Source organism: Carettochelys insculpta, chromosome 3 (assembly GCF_033958435.1).
Source record: "Carettochelys insculpta isolate YL-2023 chromosome 3, ASM3395843v1, whole genome shotgun sequence".
NCBI classification, from domain to species: Eukaryota; Metazoa; Chordata; order Testudines; family Carettochelyidae; genus Carettochelys; species Carettochelys insculpta.
This window is the reverse complement of record NC_134139.1, coordinates 26654514-26672315: the sequence shown is the minus strand read 5'-3', so window position 1 is coordinate 26672315 and position 17802 is coordinate 26654514. Positions and strand designations below refer to the sequence as shown.

Here is a 17802-nt window from a genome sequence, read left to right as displayed (position 1 = left end):
AGTTATACAAGACACCAACTGTAATGCTAAATTGGACTTTAAACTTCCGTGCTAGACAACTCTCATAATCCGTACAGTTTCCATATGGCCAAAGGAAGGTTTTTTTCTTTGAGTGTGTGTCAGTGTGGATCCCGTACATGCATATGCCTCATGAGAGAGACCAGAACTTTTTGAAGAACTGTGTCTGTTGAGACCATGCACGTACCTGTGCTTCCTCATGCTCTTGTATGAGGACATATAGGGTGAGGCAGTGGCTGCTCCCTTTCCAGAATTCCTGCTTACCACCTGTAACAGCAAGATGGAACCTGTCAAGTATCTAACAACCTATTTCTGAGCTATGTCTAAACTGTCTGCATAGCTTCTGAACTCCTTTAATTGTCCTGACTTCAACCTCTGTGTTTATACTGACCCATCTAGACCAATACTGATGACTAGCTAGACCCTCTTTACACAGAAACCTGGATACCTTCATTTACTGACCTCCTGGTGCAAGGCTAACATGGTATGTTCACAACCTGTGAACTTGAAGCCTAACCACTCTGTAATGGACTAATCCCTCTTAAATATGTTAAATATGTTAGTGCCTCTTCTCTTTAGCTAGCAGATGCTCGATGTCCCTCTTATTTTGTGCTAGCATGCAGAAGTTGCAAGAAAGCAGCCTTAAATTCCACCTCCTGGAATATCTCACCAGGCCCTCAGGAGACAAACGCCAAGACCCTTCTAGCCCGTCCATGAGACAGGACTATACCCAAATTAGACACAGAGAAGACTATGCTAAAAAATAACCAGTACAAGCACAGTTCAGTTTGGACAGGGCAATCAATCTGAATCCAGTGGAGGCACTGATACCAAAGATCCTGTATTCTATGCTGTTCCTGCAGAAGGTGACACTGGCATTCAAGTATCTCCAGTGCCACCTTGCAGCAATTCTGGACAGTCATGCTGCCATATGGGAGCGCATAATATTTTCACATCAAATGGCATCAGAGTTCTCTTAAGATTTTCTTTACATCCTGTGGTTTGATATGCATTTCTTTGGAATTTCAATGTAATTCTCATGAAGCTGTTGGATCCTCTATTTGAACCACTGTCAGAAGACTGCATATACTCTTTTACTATCAAGATGTTTTTTTCTGGTGTCCATCAGCTTAGAGAGTCAGTGAGCTCCACATTCTCATAGCCAGACAACTTTATACATCTTTCTGTAAAGACACAGTGGTGTTGAGATCACATCCCAGGTTCATCCTAAAGGCACTCCCAGACTTTTCAGCTGAACCAGTGAAGTCCAAGTCTCTATCCTATGAGATCTGGCCAAAGAATTTGTAGGGCCCAAGGCGGTATGCTGACAATGGGACCCAGCTGATGGTAGTCAGTTGGAGTGCAGTGCCTGGAAGGTGCAGGGCTCAAGGCATCCAGGCCTTGTGCTGGGAAGGAACAAGCTACACTTCCTGGACATTTTTAGAGTTTTTCTTTATTACCTTTGTAAGCCAAGCCATTTTGGCAGTCTTCCCTCACCTCTTTGTGGCCATTTCTGGCTCATCCAAAGACCAAGCTAACTCATTGCAGAGACTCTCTGACTGGATCATACAATGCATTTATGCCTGTTGTCTGATAAGCCTCTCCCTTTTATCATCATGGAATAGTCCACCAGAGTTCCACAAGCTTCCTGAGTTGCCTACTTCAAAAACGTTCCTGAGCTCAGCAAGGTCACAATATGAAGTAGCTCACTAAGGCTGTTTCTACACATGGCACTTTTTCCAGAAGAAGATCCTCTTCCGGAAGAGTGCATCTACACATCAAGCAGGACCTCAAAAGAGCCACCCCTTCTTCCGGAAGAGTGTATCTACACATACATTGGTACTCTTCCGGAAGAACAGGGCAGGAAACAACATGGATGGGGTCGCACAACCAGGGAGCCCTTCCGGGGCCACCAGCCACACGACCCCTTAAAGGGCCCCACCCAAATAGCCCCTCCCTGCAAACGCTGCTGAGTCCAGCCACATCTGTGCACAGTAAGCCAGACCCAGATCCCTGTCCAGTGCCCGCCGACCAGCAGGAATGGACCCCCCAGCAGCCTCAGGACAGCAGGCTTGCCCTCACCTGAACACTACCCATTCTTCTGGCCACCCTCCTCAGCCTCCTGTGGAGACAGAGGCCCAGGCCCATGGGTTCTGAACCCTGACCACCCATCCAGGAACCCTCTGACCGGTCCAGCGCATCTGGACCCATGCCACCAGCACGGACTGGTGGGACAGGGTTGTCATGGGGGAGTGGGACAATGACCGCTGGCTGCAGAACCTGCGGATGAAGAGAGACCTTCCTTGAGATCTGCAGCTGGCTCGCCCACATGCTACAATGGCAGGATACCTGGATGAGGCCGGCCTTCTCCCTGGAGAAGCACATGGCCATCGCCATATGGAAATTGGCCATCCTGGACAGCTGCCGATCCATCGGGTAGCAGTTTGGGGTGGGCACATGCACCGTCAGACCTGTCATCTTCCAGGTAAGCTCTGCCCCACCGGCAGGAGGGAGGGAGCTATCGGGCTAGGGGGGCCCCAGGCACTGATCCGGAGTGGGCAGGGCCAGGGGGCCAGGCAGGTCTAGCCCAGAAGGGATACCACATTGCTGCTGCCGGAGGGATTCCTCAGTAGGGCGAGGCCCAGTAGGGAGGAGAGGGTGGAAGGGGAGTGGGGCAGGGACCCCTCTGTGTATGCCCATGAGTGCACCCATTCCCCTGCAGGTCGTGAGAGCCATCAACCACGTGCTGGTGTGGCGGCTGGTGAGCATCGGGGACCTGGATGCAGTCATTGAGGGCTTCACCATGCTCAGGTTCCCCCAGTGCTTTGGGGTGATCGACAGGACGCATATCCCCATCAGGGCCCTGGACCACAGTGGCAGCCGATACGTGAACTGCAAGGGGTACCACTCCATCATGCTCCAGGCGGTGATGGACGCCCATGAGAAGTTCATGGACATTTATGTCGGCTGGCCGGGCAAGGCACATGACGCACAAATCCTGCGGAATTCTGCCCTGTTCCACAGGATGGAGGCTGGGACATTCATGCCCTGGCGGGCACACACTGTCAAGGACATCATGATGCCTCTTTGTCTTGTGGGCGACCCAGCCTACCCACTGCAGCCCTGGTTGATGCACCTGTACACAGGGCCACCCCATACCCTCCCAGGAGCTGTTTAATGCCTGGCTCACATGGGCCCAGTATCCCACTGAGTGCGCTTTTGCATGTTTGAAGGCATGGTTCAGGTGTCTCCTCACACACCTCAATGTGGAGGTGGAGAATGCCCCTCAAGTCGGGGCCGCTGGCTGCGCACTCCATAACCTCATCGAGGCACGTGAAGGGACTCTGTCTCAGGGCTAGATGGTGGAGGTGGCCCCCCACTACCAGCAGCCCGCTGCGGCCCCCTGACAGGCGGCTCAACCATGACGGGCTCTGGATCCGGGAGGCACTCAGCCAAGGGAACTACTAACTTCTGCACCTTTTCCTACACACAGCCCCATGCGCACACCCCTCCACCCTCCACCACAGTAATCAGGGACACAGGGGGTGCTGAATGCTAACATATATTTAACCCTCAACCTTTAACAACCATGAGCAATGTAAAAAGTAAATGGTGAATAATAAAAATAACAACCAAAACTTGATAGGGATTGAACTATATACATGGAGTGAGGGGGCAGAGGCACTTAAACCTGGACAGGGACTGGGGCAGGAATGGTGGGGGACCCTAATCAAGGGACAGGGTGGGAAGACCGCAAGCCCATGGGTGCCCCTCCCACCGTGGGTGCGCGGTCCGCCCTCCCACCGCGAGTGCGCGGTCCCCCCTCCCACCGCGAGTGCACGGTCCCCTGCGAGGCGCTGATGGGTCCAGAAACACCAGCAGGTAGGGCTCATCAGCACCTGGCCCAGCCTCAGCGGAGGGGCCAGAGGGGGGCGAGTTGTGGCTCAGACAACCCTCCAGGGGGCCCACCGTGGGCACAAGCCATGCTGCAAGGTCCCTCAGCAGAGCATCGGGCAGGCCTGGGGGCAGTAGGGCAGCCAGGGCCTCAGGGTCATGGGCTGGAGGCGCAAGAGCAGCTGAGGGGCCAGCGGGGGAGCCAGTAGAGGGGAATACAGGGGGGGCAGCTGAGGGGACAGCGGGGAGCAGTAGCAGGAGTCTTAGGGGGCACTGTGGGGGGGACACCGGGGGGGACCTCTGGGGGCACTGTGGAGGTGGGCAGCTGCGGGAGCTGGGGGCTGGCCCACTAGGGCCCCGCGCACATTGTGGAGCATCCCTACCACCTCCCCCGATGCATCCTGCCTCCACTGAAGCTCGGCCTCATCGAGGGCCAGCTGTGTTTCAGCGAGGGTGTTCTGCTGGTGGAGGGCCACTGCGTAGGCCGCGACCTCCTCCTAGCGGCAGCTGCACCCATGGCCACCACGCAGTGGGGCTGGTGTGGGCGCAGCTGGTGGGCTGCTGGGTCCTCTGGCCTGGATGGGGCTGGCAGGCCCTGGGCTCCTCATCCGGCTGCCCTGGCCTTCAGGTGGTACCGCTGTTAAGAGACAGAGGATGCGGGAGTAGAGGGGGAAGTCAGTGCTACATCTGGGATGTGGGTGGCATGGCCGCAGTCTCCCTGGCTCATTACCCCCTCCACGGGCCTCGGGGGGGTGTGGCAGGCAGTCCTACATGTTCTGCATGTCTCACACTCTCAGCTTCCTGACACAGGGTCTCCGGGTCCTTGAACCTTTAAAGGCTGCAAGGACCTGGGGACCAAAGAGGCTCGCCGGGGGGTATCTAGGGCGGCTCCACTCTCCAGCAGGCTGCCGCCATGGAGGACTGCTTCTTTCGGAAGAAGCAGTCGGGGAACGTCTACACATGCCTTTTTCTGAAAGATTCTTCTGGAAGAATGCCCTCTTCCTGATTCTGAAGACGAGTACAGAATCTGGAAGAGGGGGCACCTTCTCTCAGCAGAAATCCGAAAGAGCGTCTTGCATGTGAAGATGGTCCTCAGATCTTCCAGAAGGGGGCACCATTCTTCCGGAAGATCTTACCTGTGTAAAAACTGCCTAAGTCTTGTGAAATCTTATGCCTTTCATGTGGTGAAGTTTGAAAATAATATTTCAATCGTTCTCTGACTTATTCAGCTGATATTCCTCCCTCCCACCATCCTGCCTGACAATCATCTACAGGAGGGACCCATACAAACACACACTCAAAAAAGAGAATGGCTAATTATTCTGCGGTAACTATAGGTCTTTGAAATGTAGTAGTGAGTGTGGATTGCACAACATGCCATCAATCCCCACTTTTTAGAGTCCTCACCTAAATATGGACTTTGAATGGAGAGTTGTGGCCACCTTGCCCTTAATGCTTACATGTGACAACACAGGAAGCATGAGACAGGGTGAATGTTTGGCTCCAGTAGACACTGAAAATTTCAGTCTTTCACACCCAAGGCATAAGCACACCTACTACATAATTCACACTGACTGCAACATCTTGAAGACACAGAGATAGTAGAGAGTAAGCAACTGCTCTTTTCCAAAGTGATTTTACTAAAATGCCGTGGTTGTATCACAACTGATTTTTTTGTGAGAAATATGATAGCAAAGAGAGAGAGTTTTAATTCAATTACCTAACGAATTTATAAAATGTTACTACTGATTTTTATAGTGGAGATTGTTTTTGTTTGTTGCAGAATAACCTTACGTTTACTGGTGCCATAAATGGGGATGTCTATGTCTGGAAGGATCACTTTCTAGTTAGACTGGTGGCAAAAGCGCATACAGGTCCAGTGTTTACAATGTACACAACTCTTCGAGATGGACTGATTGTAACTGGAGGGAAGGAAAGACCGTAAGATACACATCTTCCTAATATACATTGTTTATGTGTGTGTCAGATTATTAGATTATTTTGGTTATTTATGCAGTGCCCTGGAAGTGCACCATTGCTTCACAGACATATAAAAAGGAGCAGTACCTGCCCCCCACAAAGATTACAATTTCAAACACACACAATGGATGTTAATAAGTAAAATGCCAGGGGGGAGGGGAGATTTGGAAGTGGGTAACAGCAGTGGAGTGGGGAACAGGAAGAACAGTCATATGGCAGCATATGTAAATTCTGTGCAATTTATCTTATGTTTTGTGGGGCTTCTGACCTCCAGCATAACAAAGTCTAGCAACATTTTTGTCATAATTCTTAGATTTACTCAAACTCCAGGCTCCCTCTTTTGACCATTTCTTTATCATTGCTTTACAAGATATTCTGTTTTCCAGAAGTCAAATATATTTTCTTCAGAGTTGACCATTTTTACAGCGAGTGTGATGGTAGTTCAATATTAATCAACAGAGGGACCTATTTACAGTTTATGTCATCATCATTTTAGTAGTACTGCTTTGGAAAACGTGAAATGTTGACTTGATACACTCATTTTTATTATTCCCTTCCCATAATACAATAATGCGCCTTAAGAACATAAGATTGGCCATTACTGGGTCAGACCAAAGGTCCATCTATCCCAGCATCCCATCTGCCAACCGTGGCCAGTGCCAGGTGCCCCTGAGGGTGTGGAGCAAAGACACTGATCAAGCAAGTTGTCTCCTGCCATCCATCTCCAGCCTCTGACAAACCGAGGCCAGGGATGCCATTCTTACCCCCTAGCTAATAGCCTTTTATGGACCTAACCTCTATGAATTTATCTAGTTCTTCTTTGAATTCTCTTATAGTCCTAGCCTTCACAGACTCCTCTGGCAAGGTCCACAGGTTCACTGTGCGCTGTGTGAAAAAGAACTTTCTTTTATTAGTTTTAAATCTGCTACCTATTAATTTCATTTGGTGTCCTCTAGTTTTTATACTATGGGAACAAGTAAATAACTTTTCTTTATTCACCCTCTCCACACTGATCATGATTTTATATACCTCTATCATATCCCCCCCAGTCTCCTCTTTTCTAAACTGAAAAGTCCCAGTCTCTTTAACCTCTCCTCATATGGTACCCGTTCCAAACCCCTTATCATTTTAGTTGCCCTTTTCTGAACCTTTTCTAATGCCAAAATATCTTTTTTGAGGTGAGGAGACTACATCTGTACACAGTATTCAAGATGTGGGCATACCATAGTTTTATAAAGGGGCAGTAAAATATTCTTTGTCTTATTTTCTATCCCTTTTTTAATAATTCCTAACATCCTGTTTGCTTTTTTGACTGCTGCTGCACAGTGGGTCAATGTTTTCAGAGAAGTATACATGATAACCCCATGATAATCTCTTTCCTCATTAGCTGTAGGTAAATTAGCCCTCATCATATTGTATGTATGCTTGGAGTTATTTTTTCCAATGTGCATTACTTTACACTTATCCACATTAAAGTTCATGTGCCATTTTGTTGCCCAGTCACTCTGGTGAGATCTTTTTGAAGTTCTTCACAGTCTGCCTTTGTCTTGACTATTTTGAACAGTTTAGTATCGTCCACAAACTTTATCATCACACTACTTACCCCTTTCTCTAGATCATTTATGAATAAGTTGAATAGGATTGATCCTAGGACTGACCCTTGGGGAACACCACTTCTCCATTCAGAAAATTTACCGTTTATTTCTACCCTTTGTTTCCTGTCTTTTAACCAGTTCTCAGTCCATGAAAGGATCTTCCCTCTTATCCCATGAGAACCTAATTTATACACGAGCCTTTGGTGAGGGACTTTGTCAAAGTCTTTCTGGAAATATAAGTATACTATATCTACTGGATCCCCTTTGTCTGCATGTTTTTGAAGGGGTTAACCCCTTCAAAGAATTCTAATAGATTAGTAAGACATGATTTCCCTTTACAGAAACCATGTTGACTTTTGCCCAACAAATTATATTCTTCTACATGTCTGACAACTTTATTCTTTACTATTGTTTCAACAGATTCGCCTGGTACTGATGTTAGACTTACTGGTCTGTAATTGCTAGTGTCTCCTCTAGAGCCCTTTTTAAATATTGGTGTTATGTTGGCTATCTTCCAGTCTTTGTGTACAGAAGCTGGTGTAAAGGATAGGTTACAAATCACAGTTAATAATGAATAATTCCTTCTTTAAATACAGTACAGTAAAAGAAGATTATGCATATATTTTTATGTTTACACAATAATTTCTCATAAAGGAAAGTTCTGTCTATTTGGCAACATGCTTTTTTTCAGAACAAAAGAAGGAGGTGCTGTAAAATTGTGGGACCAGGAGATGAAGCGCTGCCGAGCATTTCAGCTAGAGACAGGACAGCTTATTGAGTGTGTGCGCTCAGTTTGTAGAGGAAAAGTAAGTGAGCCAACATGACAAGTTTTATTATTTACTACCAATTACTCTCATCATAAGAAGTCTCTTTGTTGATCTTGGGGTTGCTTTTGTTACACAGAGGAGCAAGAAGAGGACAAAGAGATAATAATCACTAAGGTCTCTGTATGTGCAAAAATGTTACACCTGCATCAGTTTGCATGCACTAATCTACCTGATTTATATGCCAATTTGCACATCCAGATGTGCTGTATGAATTCCAAAAGGATGTGTAACCATTTTCAGAAGCCTGGCTAAAACTGTACCTCTGTGAGCCAAATTCTGTGCTTAAACCAATGCATATGGAACTTTAGAGAGACTCTTCTTCACTTTGTGGCAGTCACACATGTATCTGAGGGCGGAACTGGCATTAGACTTTGATTTGTTCCTCTAGTGAAGTCAGTGGAATTACTCATAGGCTTAAAGTTAGGCACTGCTTTTAAGTGTCTTGCTAAATTTAGACCTTGGAGATGTTAGATGATATTGATTACTGTTCAATAGCTCTTAAAAACAATACTGTTGTATTTGTGTAATATATGAGAGTATTTTAGATGGAAATGATAAAAAAAATATTTTAAGGTGAATTGCAAAATTTTATTTAAACTGTATGTATAATCCTGAAAACAGTCATAGAACATCTTAAACATACTAATTATAAATAGTTTTCTATTTAAAATAAAAAAGTAAAAAGTTTCATTACTCAGCCAGAATAATTGATATTCTTGTGCATCAGTAAAAAGTGCAAGTTATGGCCTTACTTTTATGGTGATGAACATACAATTGAACATCTACATTTGTAGGCACAAACAGTATATGTCTCATAGGTATTTGCAGTTGCTAATACATAGTGTTATTAACACTGTTTATCTCGTCCTGAGGCAATTCTGCAATTTTCTAAGGCTCCAAATGCAACAATTTCAGAATTCCCCCAGAATTGTATTATTGGATCCTAGAAATTCTAAATATCCTTGATCTTCTAAACCTCTTGTGTTAGTGAACTACATTCAGAGGTTCAAATGCAGTGACAATAATAATATTATAGTAATATTAAATAATAAATCATTATAATACATCATTAATAAGTAGATCTCACCCCACTTTAATATACCTCTTTTTACTCTTTCACCTCCTTGCAATGTAAGTTACACAAACATTATGTATAGGTAGAGCAGGTCTAAGAAAATCTCACGGCACAAAAGAGACCCTGATGATCATTTTACATTAAGACTTTTTTGCATGTTTCTGACAGTGTAAAGGAGTCCTCTGTTTAAATGAGAATCAATCCCAAGCAAGTTTATATTAGCCCAAAGGGGCCTAAATTATACCATCTTGTCTTATAACCACCTGGTGTCACCTGCCACTGGATGAGTATATTTGACTGTGGAGGAGATACAAAGCTTCAGTGGTAGAAGAATATAAGATATAAATAGTGAAAGATAAAGAATATGGAAAACATTGACATTTTTCATAATCTTGTGGATGAATGTTGTGTTGAGTGGCAGTCTGGGTCTGTTAACTTAAGCAAGTGCTATACAAAGTTTCTCATGAAACCTGTCACTGCATTTGAATCCTTTCAACATCACTGGTACTCCACTTCTGTATCTCTCATGAACAGAGTCTACCAGTCTTGCTAAATTGTATACAAACTCTATAATCTAGAGCAAACAAACAAACAAAACCGAGGAACAAGGATGAAACACAGAAAAGGTCATTTTCACTTTTGACCTAAACTAGGATTTGAAAATTGGCCTCTGGAAATGAAAGGCCAATTTACTTAATATATAGTTTCAAGTCTTCAAGATGAAGAATAAAGCAAGACTACTTGTAATAAGGACTCTGTTACAGATCTTTAAATATGTTGGTATTACGCTCATTTTTGATAAACTAGTTCTAACCTATTTTGACTACTGGTTCAAACCTATTTTAATAAACCGATTCTACCTATTCTGACTAGGGCAAAATTTTAGTAGGAACCAAAGATGGTGAAATACTTGAAGTAGGAGAAAAAAATGCTGCTTCAAACCTGCTGATTGACAGTCATATGGAAGGGGAGATTTGGGGCTTAGCAGCTCATCCCACAAAAGACATATTTATCACTGCAAGTAATGATGGAACAGCAAGAATCTGGGACCTGTGTGACAAAGTGAGTATCATTTAAACTAAGAAACATGTCACCAGTAGTGGTGTCTTTACATAATCAAGATTTTTCCACTATAAGCTTTGTGTTGCCCTCTGTCCATGTATGTATCTCCCTTCAAACTGTGCACATGTACAGGGCAGTATTTGTCCATCTTTTTCCCATCTTAATCTGTAGTTGTGTGAAAAACTGAATCTTTGGTGATTTGGTGCGTTGCTGTTCCTAAAAAAAATCTTATTTGCATTTTGCTGAGATCTACAGCTATTTGAAACCTCACATGCTTAAGAAGTGATGAACTTCTGTGGGACAGACCCATTTCTTCAGCTCAGTTTCATTTCCAGTACAGACTGACATATATATTGGACATATGTATTGGAAATGAAATTGATCTGAAGAAATGGGTCTGTCTCATGAAAGCTCATCACCACATAAATCATTTTGTTAGTCTTTAACATGCTACATTTCTGCTGCTTTGTTTTGCTGGAGTACAGACTAACACGGCTACCTCTCTGTTTCTTTGCTTAAGAAGTGCATTTTATCATGTGTTGACTGTGAAATGTATTTAAAATAAAGTTTAGGAATTCTAGAATGGCTTGGGTCAGTGTTCTAATTGAATGCAAACAGCTAGGGTCATGTACTCTCTGTCACTGGAAGGTGCACAGAGCCAGCTGTGGGAAAAGTACACACTGTGCCTTCAGAACTGTGGAATGTGCTTCAGAGCTCCCTGTCTGCAAAGATAATATATCCCTCCACCACCACTTAAGTTCTGTAGTGTCACTGGGCCCTAGAGCCACAATCTATTCTTAAATTTGCATTAATTAACTGGTTGGACCTGGGTTATGTCCATACTACAGATTTCTGCCAGCATAGTTGCCTATCAGGTATGCGAAGAGGTGTGATCCCTGAGTGACTTAGCTGTGTTGACAGAAGTCCCTAATGTAGACTCAGTTATACCAGCAAATTTGCACATTTACCATTATAGCTTGTTTTACTTGGATATGTATGTGATAATAAAAGCTCACCTTTACTTGAACAATTTGCATCCAAACTAACTCGCAGTGGTTCAAAAATAGTACAGACCATCTTCAATATCAAATAAATTTAACATAAACACAGTAAAGTAAATGAAGAAGTTAAAGCAGTATGTGTATCATGGCATTATCTGGTTTAACAAACCAAAGGAGGAGCTTCATGTTCAATAATTATATAAATTATTCAAATCAGTGTCAAACCTATATAGAAACATTTTACTTTCTTTTTTTACTGGGCTACCTCCCTTGAGATGTCACAAGTTAGGTTAGTGCAAAATGGATGGAAACTCTGAAATGTCCATTTTAATCAAATATTTCCTTTCAAATCTATTTCATGATGTGTGTCTGGTGAGAAGTGACCAAGTGAAATTTCAGACTGATATTTTGAGCCCATTTTTTAAGTGTCTGTTTGTTATCTTGTAGACAGCTTTGCTTAAAAGAGGTGTATTTACTTTATCGTTTTCTGTAAAGAGTAAGAAATAACGAGTAAGAAATAATTATTTTTGTTGTTACAGAAACTGCTGAATAAAGTGACCTTAGGCCACGCTGCAATATGTGCTGCATACAGTCCTGATGGTGAGATGGTAGCTATTGGTATGAAGAATGGAGAATTTGTCATCTTACTTGTAAACAGTCTAAAAGTTTGGGGCAAAAAACGAGACCGGAAATCAGCTATTCAGGATATCAGGTACATCAGACATTTGGTTGAAATAGGACAATATGTCCCTATATCTGCAGTCCTTACTTAGGATCATTTTCTGTTTGAACTAGGATAGATTCTCTTTTACTGAAGTCGTTAAATGGGGATTGGAGGATTTCAGTAACTCAGCCAAAGGTTATGGACTTACTCTAGGAGCGGGTGATAAAGTTCCTTGGCCTGTGACGTACAGAAGGTCAGATAAGGTGATCATGGTGGTCTCTTCTGGCCTTAAAGTCTAGGAGTCTAATTTCCACCTTAATATAGCTAGTAGTCTTTGTTTATTAGCCGGTCAGTATCAGGAGTTAATGTTACACTACAGTATTACCAAACAGAACTGGGAGATCTTAGCCTCAAAGGATAAACTGTACTTTGCCCATATTGTTAGGAATTTATAATAATGAAGTAGTAACAGTTCTTAAGTACAATATCCTTCAAGCATCAGTGTGCCTTTCTGGTGCAATTGTCGTGACATCAGTGGTGAGCTTTGTTCTGAATCAGAACTTTTGTTTGTCAGACTTTGCTTAAAAATAGGGTGACCATCCATCCCATTTTGGCTGAGACAGTCCCATATTTCAGGTGCCAGGAAGGCATCCCGACTTATTTTAACAAAAGGGCCAATTGCACAATATCCTGCAGCTCAGGGGAGCCAGGAGCCACACTGATGCAGCTGCTGCCCTGTTTTTGGCTCCCCATGGCTCGGGGAAGCCAGGAGCCACATGGGTAAGGCTGCAGCCCTGTTCCCAGAGGCATGGGGCAGCCAGGGATGTCTCCCACAGGGCAACAGCCCTGTTCCAAGAGTCTGGTGGCATGGGACAGCCAGGGAAGTCCCTGCCAAGCGGCAGCCCTGTTCCCAGTGCCTGGAGGCATGGGACAGACAGGGAGGTCCCCTGCAGGGTGCCAGTCCCATTCTGTGCAAACTCCACCTTACAGAGGGCAACCGTCCCTACAACTGGGGAGCTCCCCAGTGGGACAGCAGCCCCATTCCAGTAGCCTGTGTCATGGGCCAGCCAGAGAGCTGCACTTGCTTGGCAGCCATAGCCAGAAAGTTTCCCTGCCCTCCAAGACCCTCTTCCCCCGCCAAGCACCAGGGCTTCCTGTATTTCGCCTAGGGAAATATGATCACCCCACTTTAAACTGAACTTAAGACTGAACTTAAGACTGAACTTAAGAATTGTGGATCAAAGCAAACAAAAATCTTAACAAATGTATCAGTAACACAAATTATATTCTACTTCATGATTTGTTGTCTAGAATCAGCCCCGATAATAGATTTTTGGCTGTTGGCTCACAAGAACATACTGTCGATTTTTATGACCTCACCCAAGGCACAACCCTAAACCGGATAGGCTACTGCACAGATATTCCAAGTTTTGTCATTCAGCTGGATTTCTCAGCAGACAGCAGATATATTCAGGTATGTTTTAGGTGGTGTGCATTTGTTTACTCTTCCATTAATTAATGTATCTTCACATATCATAAAGAAACAAAGTTTAAGCACATAAAAAGCCTTCCAAAAGTCCGGCCTGTAAAGCATAACGTGCACATCTGGCTATGGAATCATCTGTTAGTCAGAAGAGTATTTTGGGGTACTGCCATGTAAATAACTAGAACTAGTGTCCCAATTTTCATCCAAAGTCCTGCATTCCAACCTGCAGTAACAAATAGCCATTGGCATAGAGTAGGGATCACAAAAGGAGTAGTAGCTATTGCACAAGGAGGGCAAGGATGGCTAGTTCTTGCTAGGGAGTAGGGATTTTATTTTACCCAGAACATCATTGCTTCAAGTGGCCAACAGTGTTTTGGCCTGTAGTTTAACTATGGAAGCTAAGAGCATAGTGCCTCCTGTTTACTCTCAAATACTATATGAAAATGCCTGTGTCCCTAAGATGAAGCATAGATGAAGTGCAACGCCTATCATCACTTAGCTAGTCTAAAGCTTTGTGTTAACTAGAAGCAAAGTTAGTTTCATAGTTTTAGTACCGTAGCAGGTTCCTTGGTGTTTTCAGGGATGTTGAATGATCATCTCGTACTGCTAATCCACTGATGGTGAATAATTTCTCAATCAGATTAGTGTGTATAATATATAATAGCTCACATATTTCTGTCAAAGGCAACAGTGCTAAACTACACGAAGCCAAATGTGAGGTCTTCCTCCAATGTGTCTTTGATACTGTCAACTTTAACAGGAAGAAGTGATATCATGCATATAATAATCTGAGTGAGAGATAATTTATCAACAATGGATTATTAGTATGAGCAGCTCATTCAATTGCCGAGCTTGTTAGTTCATAATGTGAATTTATTGTGCTTATTTTATATTGCATATAACTCAATTATAGGGGCAAAGGAAAGCCATAAGCTTAGACATTTAGATAAATTGCTATAATGTACATATGGAGACTCTTATGGTTGAGAAATAAACTTTTAATTTTTATATATTGAAATAACAAGAATACATTTATTGAATGGTTAATCTACTCTTTCTGCATTCAGGTATCAACTGGTGCCTATAAACGTCAGGTTCATGAGGTGCCATTGGGAAAGCAAGTGGTAGATGCAACACTGATAGAAAAGATCACATGGGCCACATGGACAAGGTGATGAAAAGTGATAATCTAAAAACCACAGCACTTACTTTTACAAGCGATTATGCATGAATCTGTGCTACAAAAATAGGCTTAGTGAAGGTACCTGTTATAAAAGTGTGTTTAGTGCTGGGATTCAAACAGTTTGGAGCTCTTTTAGATTTACAACATTATTATGTGGCGAGTGCTAGCACCTGTGCTTTTCTGAGGCCCATGCCTACTATACTGTTAGAATGAATTTGTGCCTAGTTGGTGTCACAGTTGCCTCCATGTATGGTGCCTATTGACACACAGAGTTTGGTTTGTACTCCAATATAGTCTTCCTCCACCATGCCCAGTGTGACTTTTGGCACAGCTATCAATGTAGCTTTTTCTAGTTTGGAGTTGTGCCTGCACAGGTTCGTCTTCCCACACACCGCAATCAGCTCCAGAATCTCTTGTACACACCATGCTGGAGCTAGTTTGTGACTCTGGGCATTCATGATCAGGTGTGCTGCTGGGCTTGCCAGGCTGACAAAATAGGAAATGACTCTAAAAATTCATCAGGCTTTTCCTATGTACCTGGGAGTGCAGCTGATTTGCAAGTACTGGTCAGAGAGTCACACTGGAGTATTATGAGACACCTCCTGAAGGCCAAAAACGTCAAATTGAACAATGATGTGTCTACACTACCCCAAATCTGACCCAGGCAGGTCTAATGTAGTGCTACACCTCTCAACAAGGTGGGGTACAGCAGGCTATTTTAAAAGCCTATAAGGTCAGCGGAAGGGGCTTGGTGGGTGGGTGTGGAACCATTAATTTAAAAAAAAAAATCAACATATTGCAGCTAACTTCAACTTACCCATGTAGAGCAGACCAGGCTTTAGTGGAGACAGCTGTAAAGTTTGTTACACAGCACAGCCAGTTTAACCTGTATGTTTGTTTTTTGTAATTCTGTATGGTTTAAAACTAATGCCATTGGTACAGCCATTAATCAGAAGATCTGACACTAGCCGGTGAGATGCCCATACACAGAAGCTTAGCTCAGCTTTTGAGACCAAGGGTAGCACTGAGTAACACACTCACTCCTACTGCTTTGGTCTGAAGGGAACACAACACTGCAGTGCAGTAGCTATTACTATGGCCTCTTCTGTCAGAACGTGCGGGGAAGGTGCAGCTGCATTTGACAACTGAGATGTTGGCAAACATTCTAAGTGAGAGAAAAAGAGCTGGTTTAAGAAACCGCCTAGACAGAAACAATAAGCTCCATGCTTTAATAGTGAGGGCCCAGCAGAGGAGGGCTGCTGTGAGGCAGCTGTTATGAGGCAGCACTGGTATAAGCTTTCCATGAGAGTGGAAACATACATATGGGGAAACAACGAGCAGCTCGCTGAAGTGGGATGTGTTTCAATCTCATGAGGAGAGGATATGTGGGTGCTAGTGCATAGTGGGGGAGTGGGATGTGGAGGGGGTGGCGAGGTTGTGCATCTTGAGGGGAATGTGTTGTGATCTAGGGTATGGAGGAAATGAGCACGTGCAGGACGCGCCCTGTATGCTATGAAAAATGCATGTGGGTAGAATAATGAACAAGGTGAATTCCTATGGGGGCAGCTGTTTAAAAATGGTCACCCACCATTGTCTTGCTGTAAAGCCAGCCATTAAGCAGAGCTGGTGGCCCATGCTTCTTTATAACTATCTTTTTTTTTTAATGTTTTGGAGCAGCATTCTTGGAGATGAAGTCATTGGGATTTGGCCAAGAAACGCTGATAAAGCAGATGTCAACTGTGCATGTGTGACCCATGCTGGATTAAATATAGTGACAGGAGATGATTTTGGGCTAGTGAAACTTTTTGACTTTCCATGCTCAGAAAAATTTGTAAGTGAACATTTTAGCTTTAATTTTAACCTAAACTGGTGGGTTTTGTGTTTAACGAGTTTTACAGCTGCCTTCAGGCAAAGAAGTGCCTGTGGGTTAAAAGTCTGTTGCGCTGATATTTTTAATGGCTATAATATTTATTGTCTTCACTAGTCTGTTTTCTTTTCTAATAGGCCAAACACAAGCGTTATTTTGGTCATTCTGCGCATGTTACCAATATACGCTTTTCCCATGATGACAAGTATGTTATAAGTACAGGAGGCGATGACTGCAGGTAACTCCTCATTTTACTGATCAAGAATGGTTTGTGGAGAGGTTTGGTCTATTCCCATTGCAGTGCTGTGTTTAGCATCTTCTCAGACCGTGCTGCCACACTACTGCCAAAATCCATTCACAAAGACTAGACTGGAATGTGCTCAATATTTGCCTATCAAGGGTGGAGTGTTGATGAGGCTGTTACATCCCATAAAGACTGGTCAGAAAATTTAACACGTTTTAAAGAAAAATCATACAAATGATACCCGTAAAGATCACAAAAGTTTACAAGGGGGGTAGCAACCCTCATGTGCTAGGATAGATTGCAAAAGGCATCACTGTATTCACAGATGCTCAGCAGTGAACCCCCAAACTGTAGGGCGCAAACCTCTCTGGGGGTGTGTGCAAAGGAGTATTCAGTGACAGCCCAGCAGGGCTTGGGCCAGCCCCCAAGTGGAGAGCAATTAGGGAGCTCCACCTAGCCCTTCTCCATCCCCAGGCTGGGGGCCTTGGGTCCCCGTCACAGCTTGTGCTCCTGGCCCCTGGCCATGGCTCCATTCCCAGTTGTGTGCCTGTTCCTGGCCTCAGACCCACTCCCATTTGCAACTCCAGCCTCAGTCCCCTTTCCTGGTTGACCCCTGGGAGGTGTGGAACCACTCCTGGCTCCAGGGAGAAGGGACATGGACTTGGGGGCTGGGGGCGGGGAGCGACCATGATCATTTTGGGACACCACTGCCTAGAGACACCTGAAGTAATTAGATGACTACATCTTTGATGGAAAAGGCCCCAAAGCACCCATACAAATTTCAGAAGATTAGTCCAGGTACTACCCAGGAGCTTGGTATCTGAACTCCAGCCAGCAGAAGCCAGACCTCATGCTCAGAGCAGACTAAGCCCCCATAAGCGGGCAAGGAAGCATTCTCCCTTATAA

The 17802-nt window shown here is 44.2% G+C and overlaps 1 protein-coding gene across 6 annotated transcripts in view; it reads left to right on the top strand.

Annotated features, from left to right (window-relative positions):
- EML6 (EMAP like 6) overlaps positions 1 to 17802 on the top strand; it is a 215953-nt gene that overhangs the window by 195666 nt on the left and 2485 nt on the right. For all 6 annotated transcript variants that reach the window (XM_074988499.1, XM_074988501.1, XM_074988500.1 and 3 more), the window contains 8 exons: positions 5696 to 5853; positions 8179 to 8293; positions 10263 to 10451; positions 11992 to 12164; positions 13428 to 13590; positions 14670 to 14773; positions 16463 to 16616; positions 16790 to 16890. In XM_074988499.1, the coding sequence (XP_074844600.1) occupies positions 5696 to 5853; positions 8179 to 8293; positions 10263 to 10451; positions 11992 to 12164; positions 13428 to 13590; positions 14670 to 14773; positions 16463 to 16616; positions 16790 to 16890 (1157 nt within the window). The remainder of the gene's footprint in view (positions 1 to 5695; positions 5854 to 8178; positions 8294 to 10262; positions 10452 to 11991; positions 12165 to 13427; positions 13591 to 14669; positions 14774 to 16462; positions 16617 to 16789; positions 16891 to 17802) is intronic.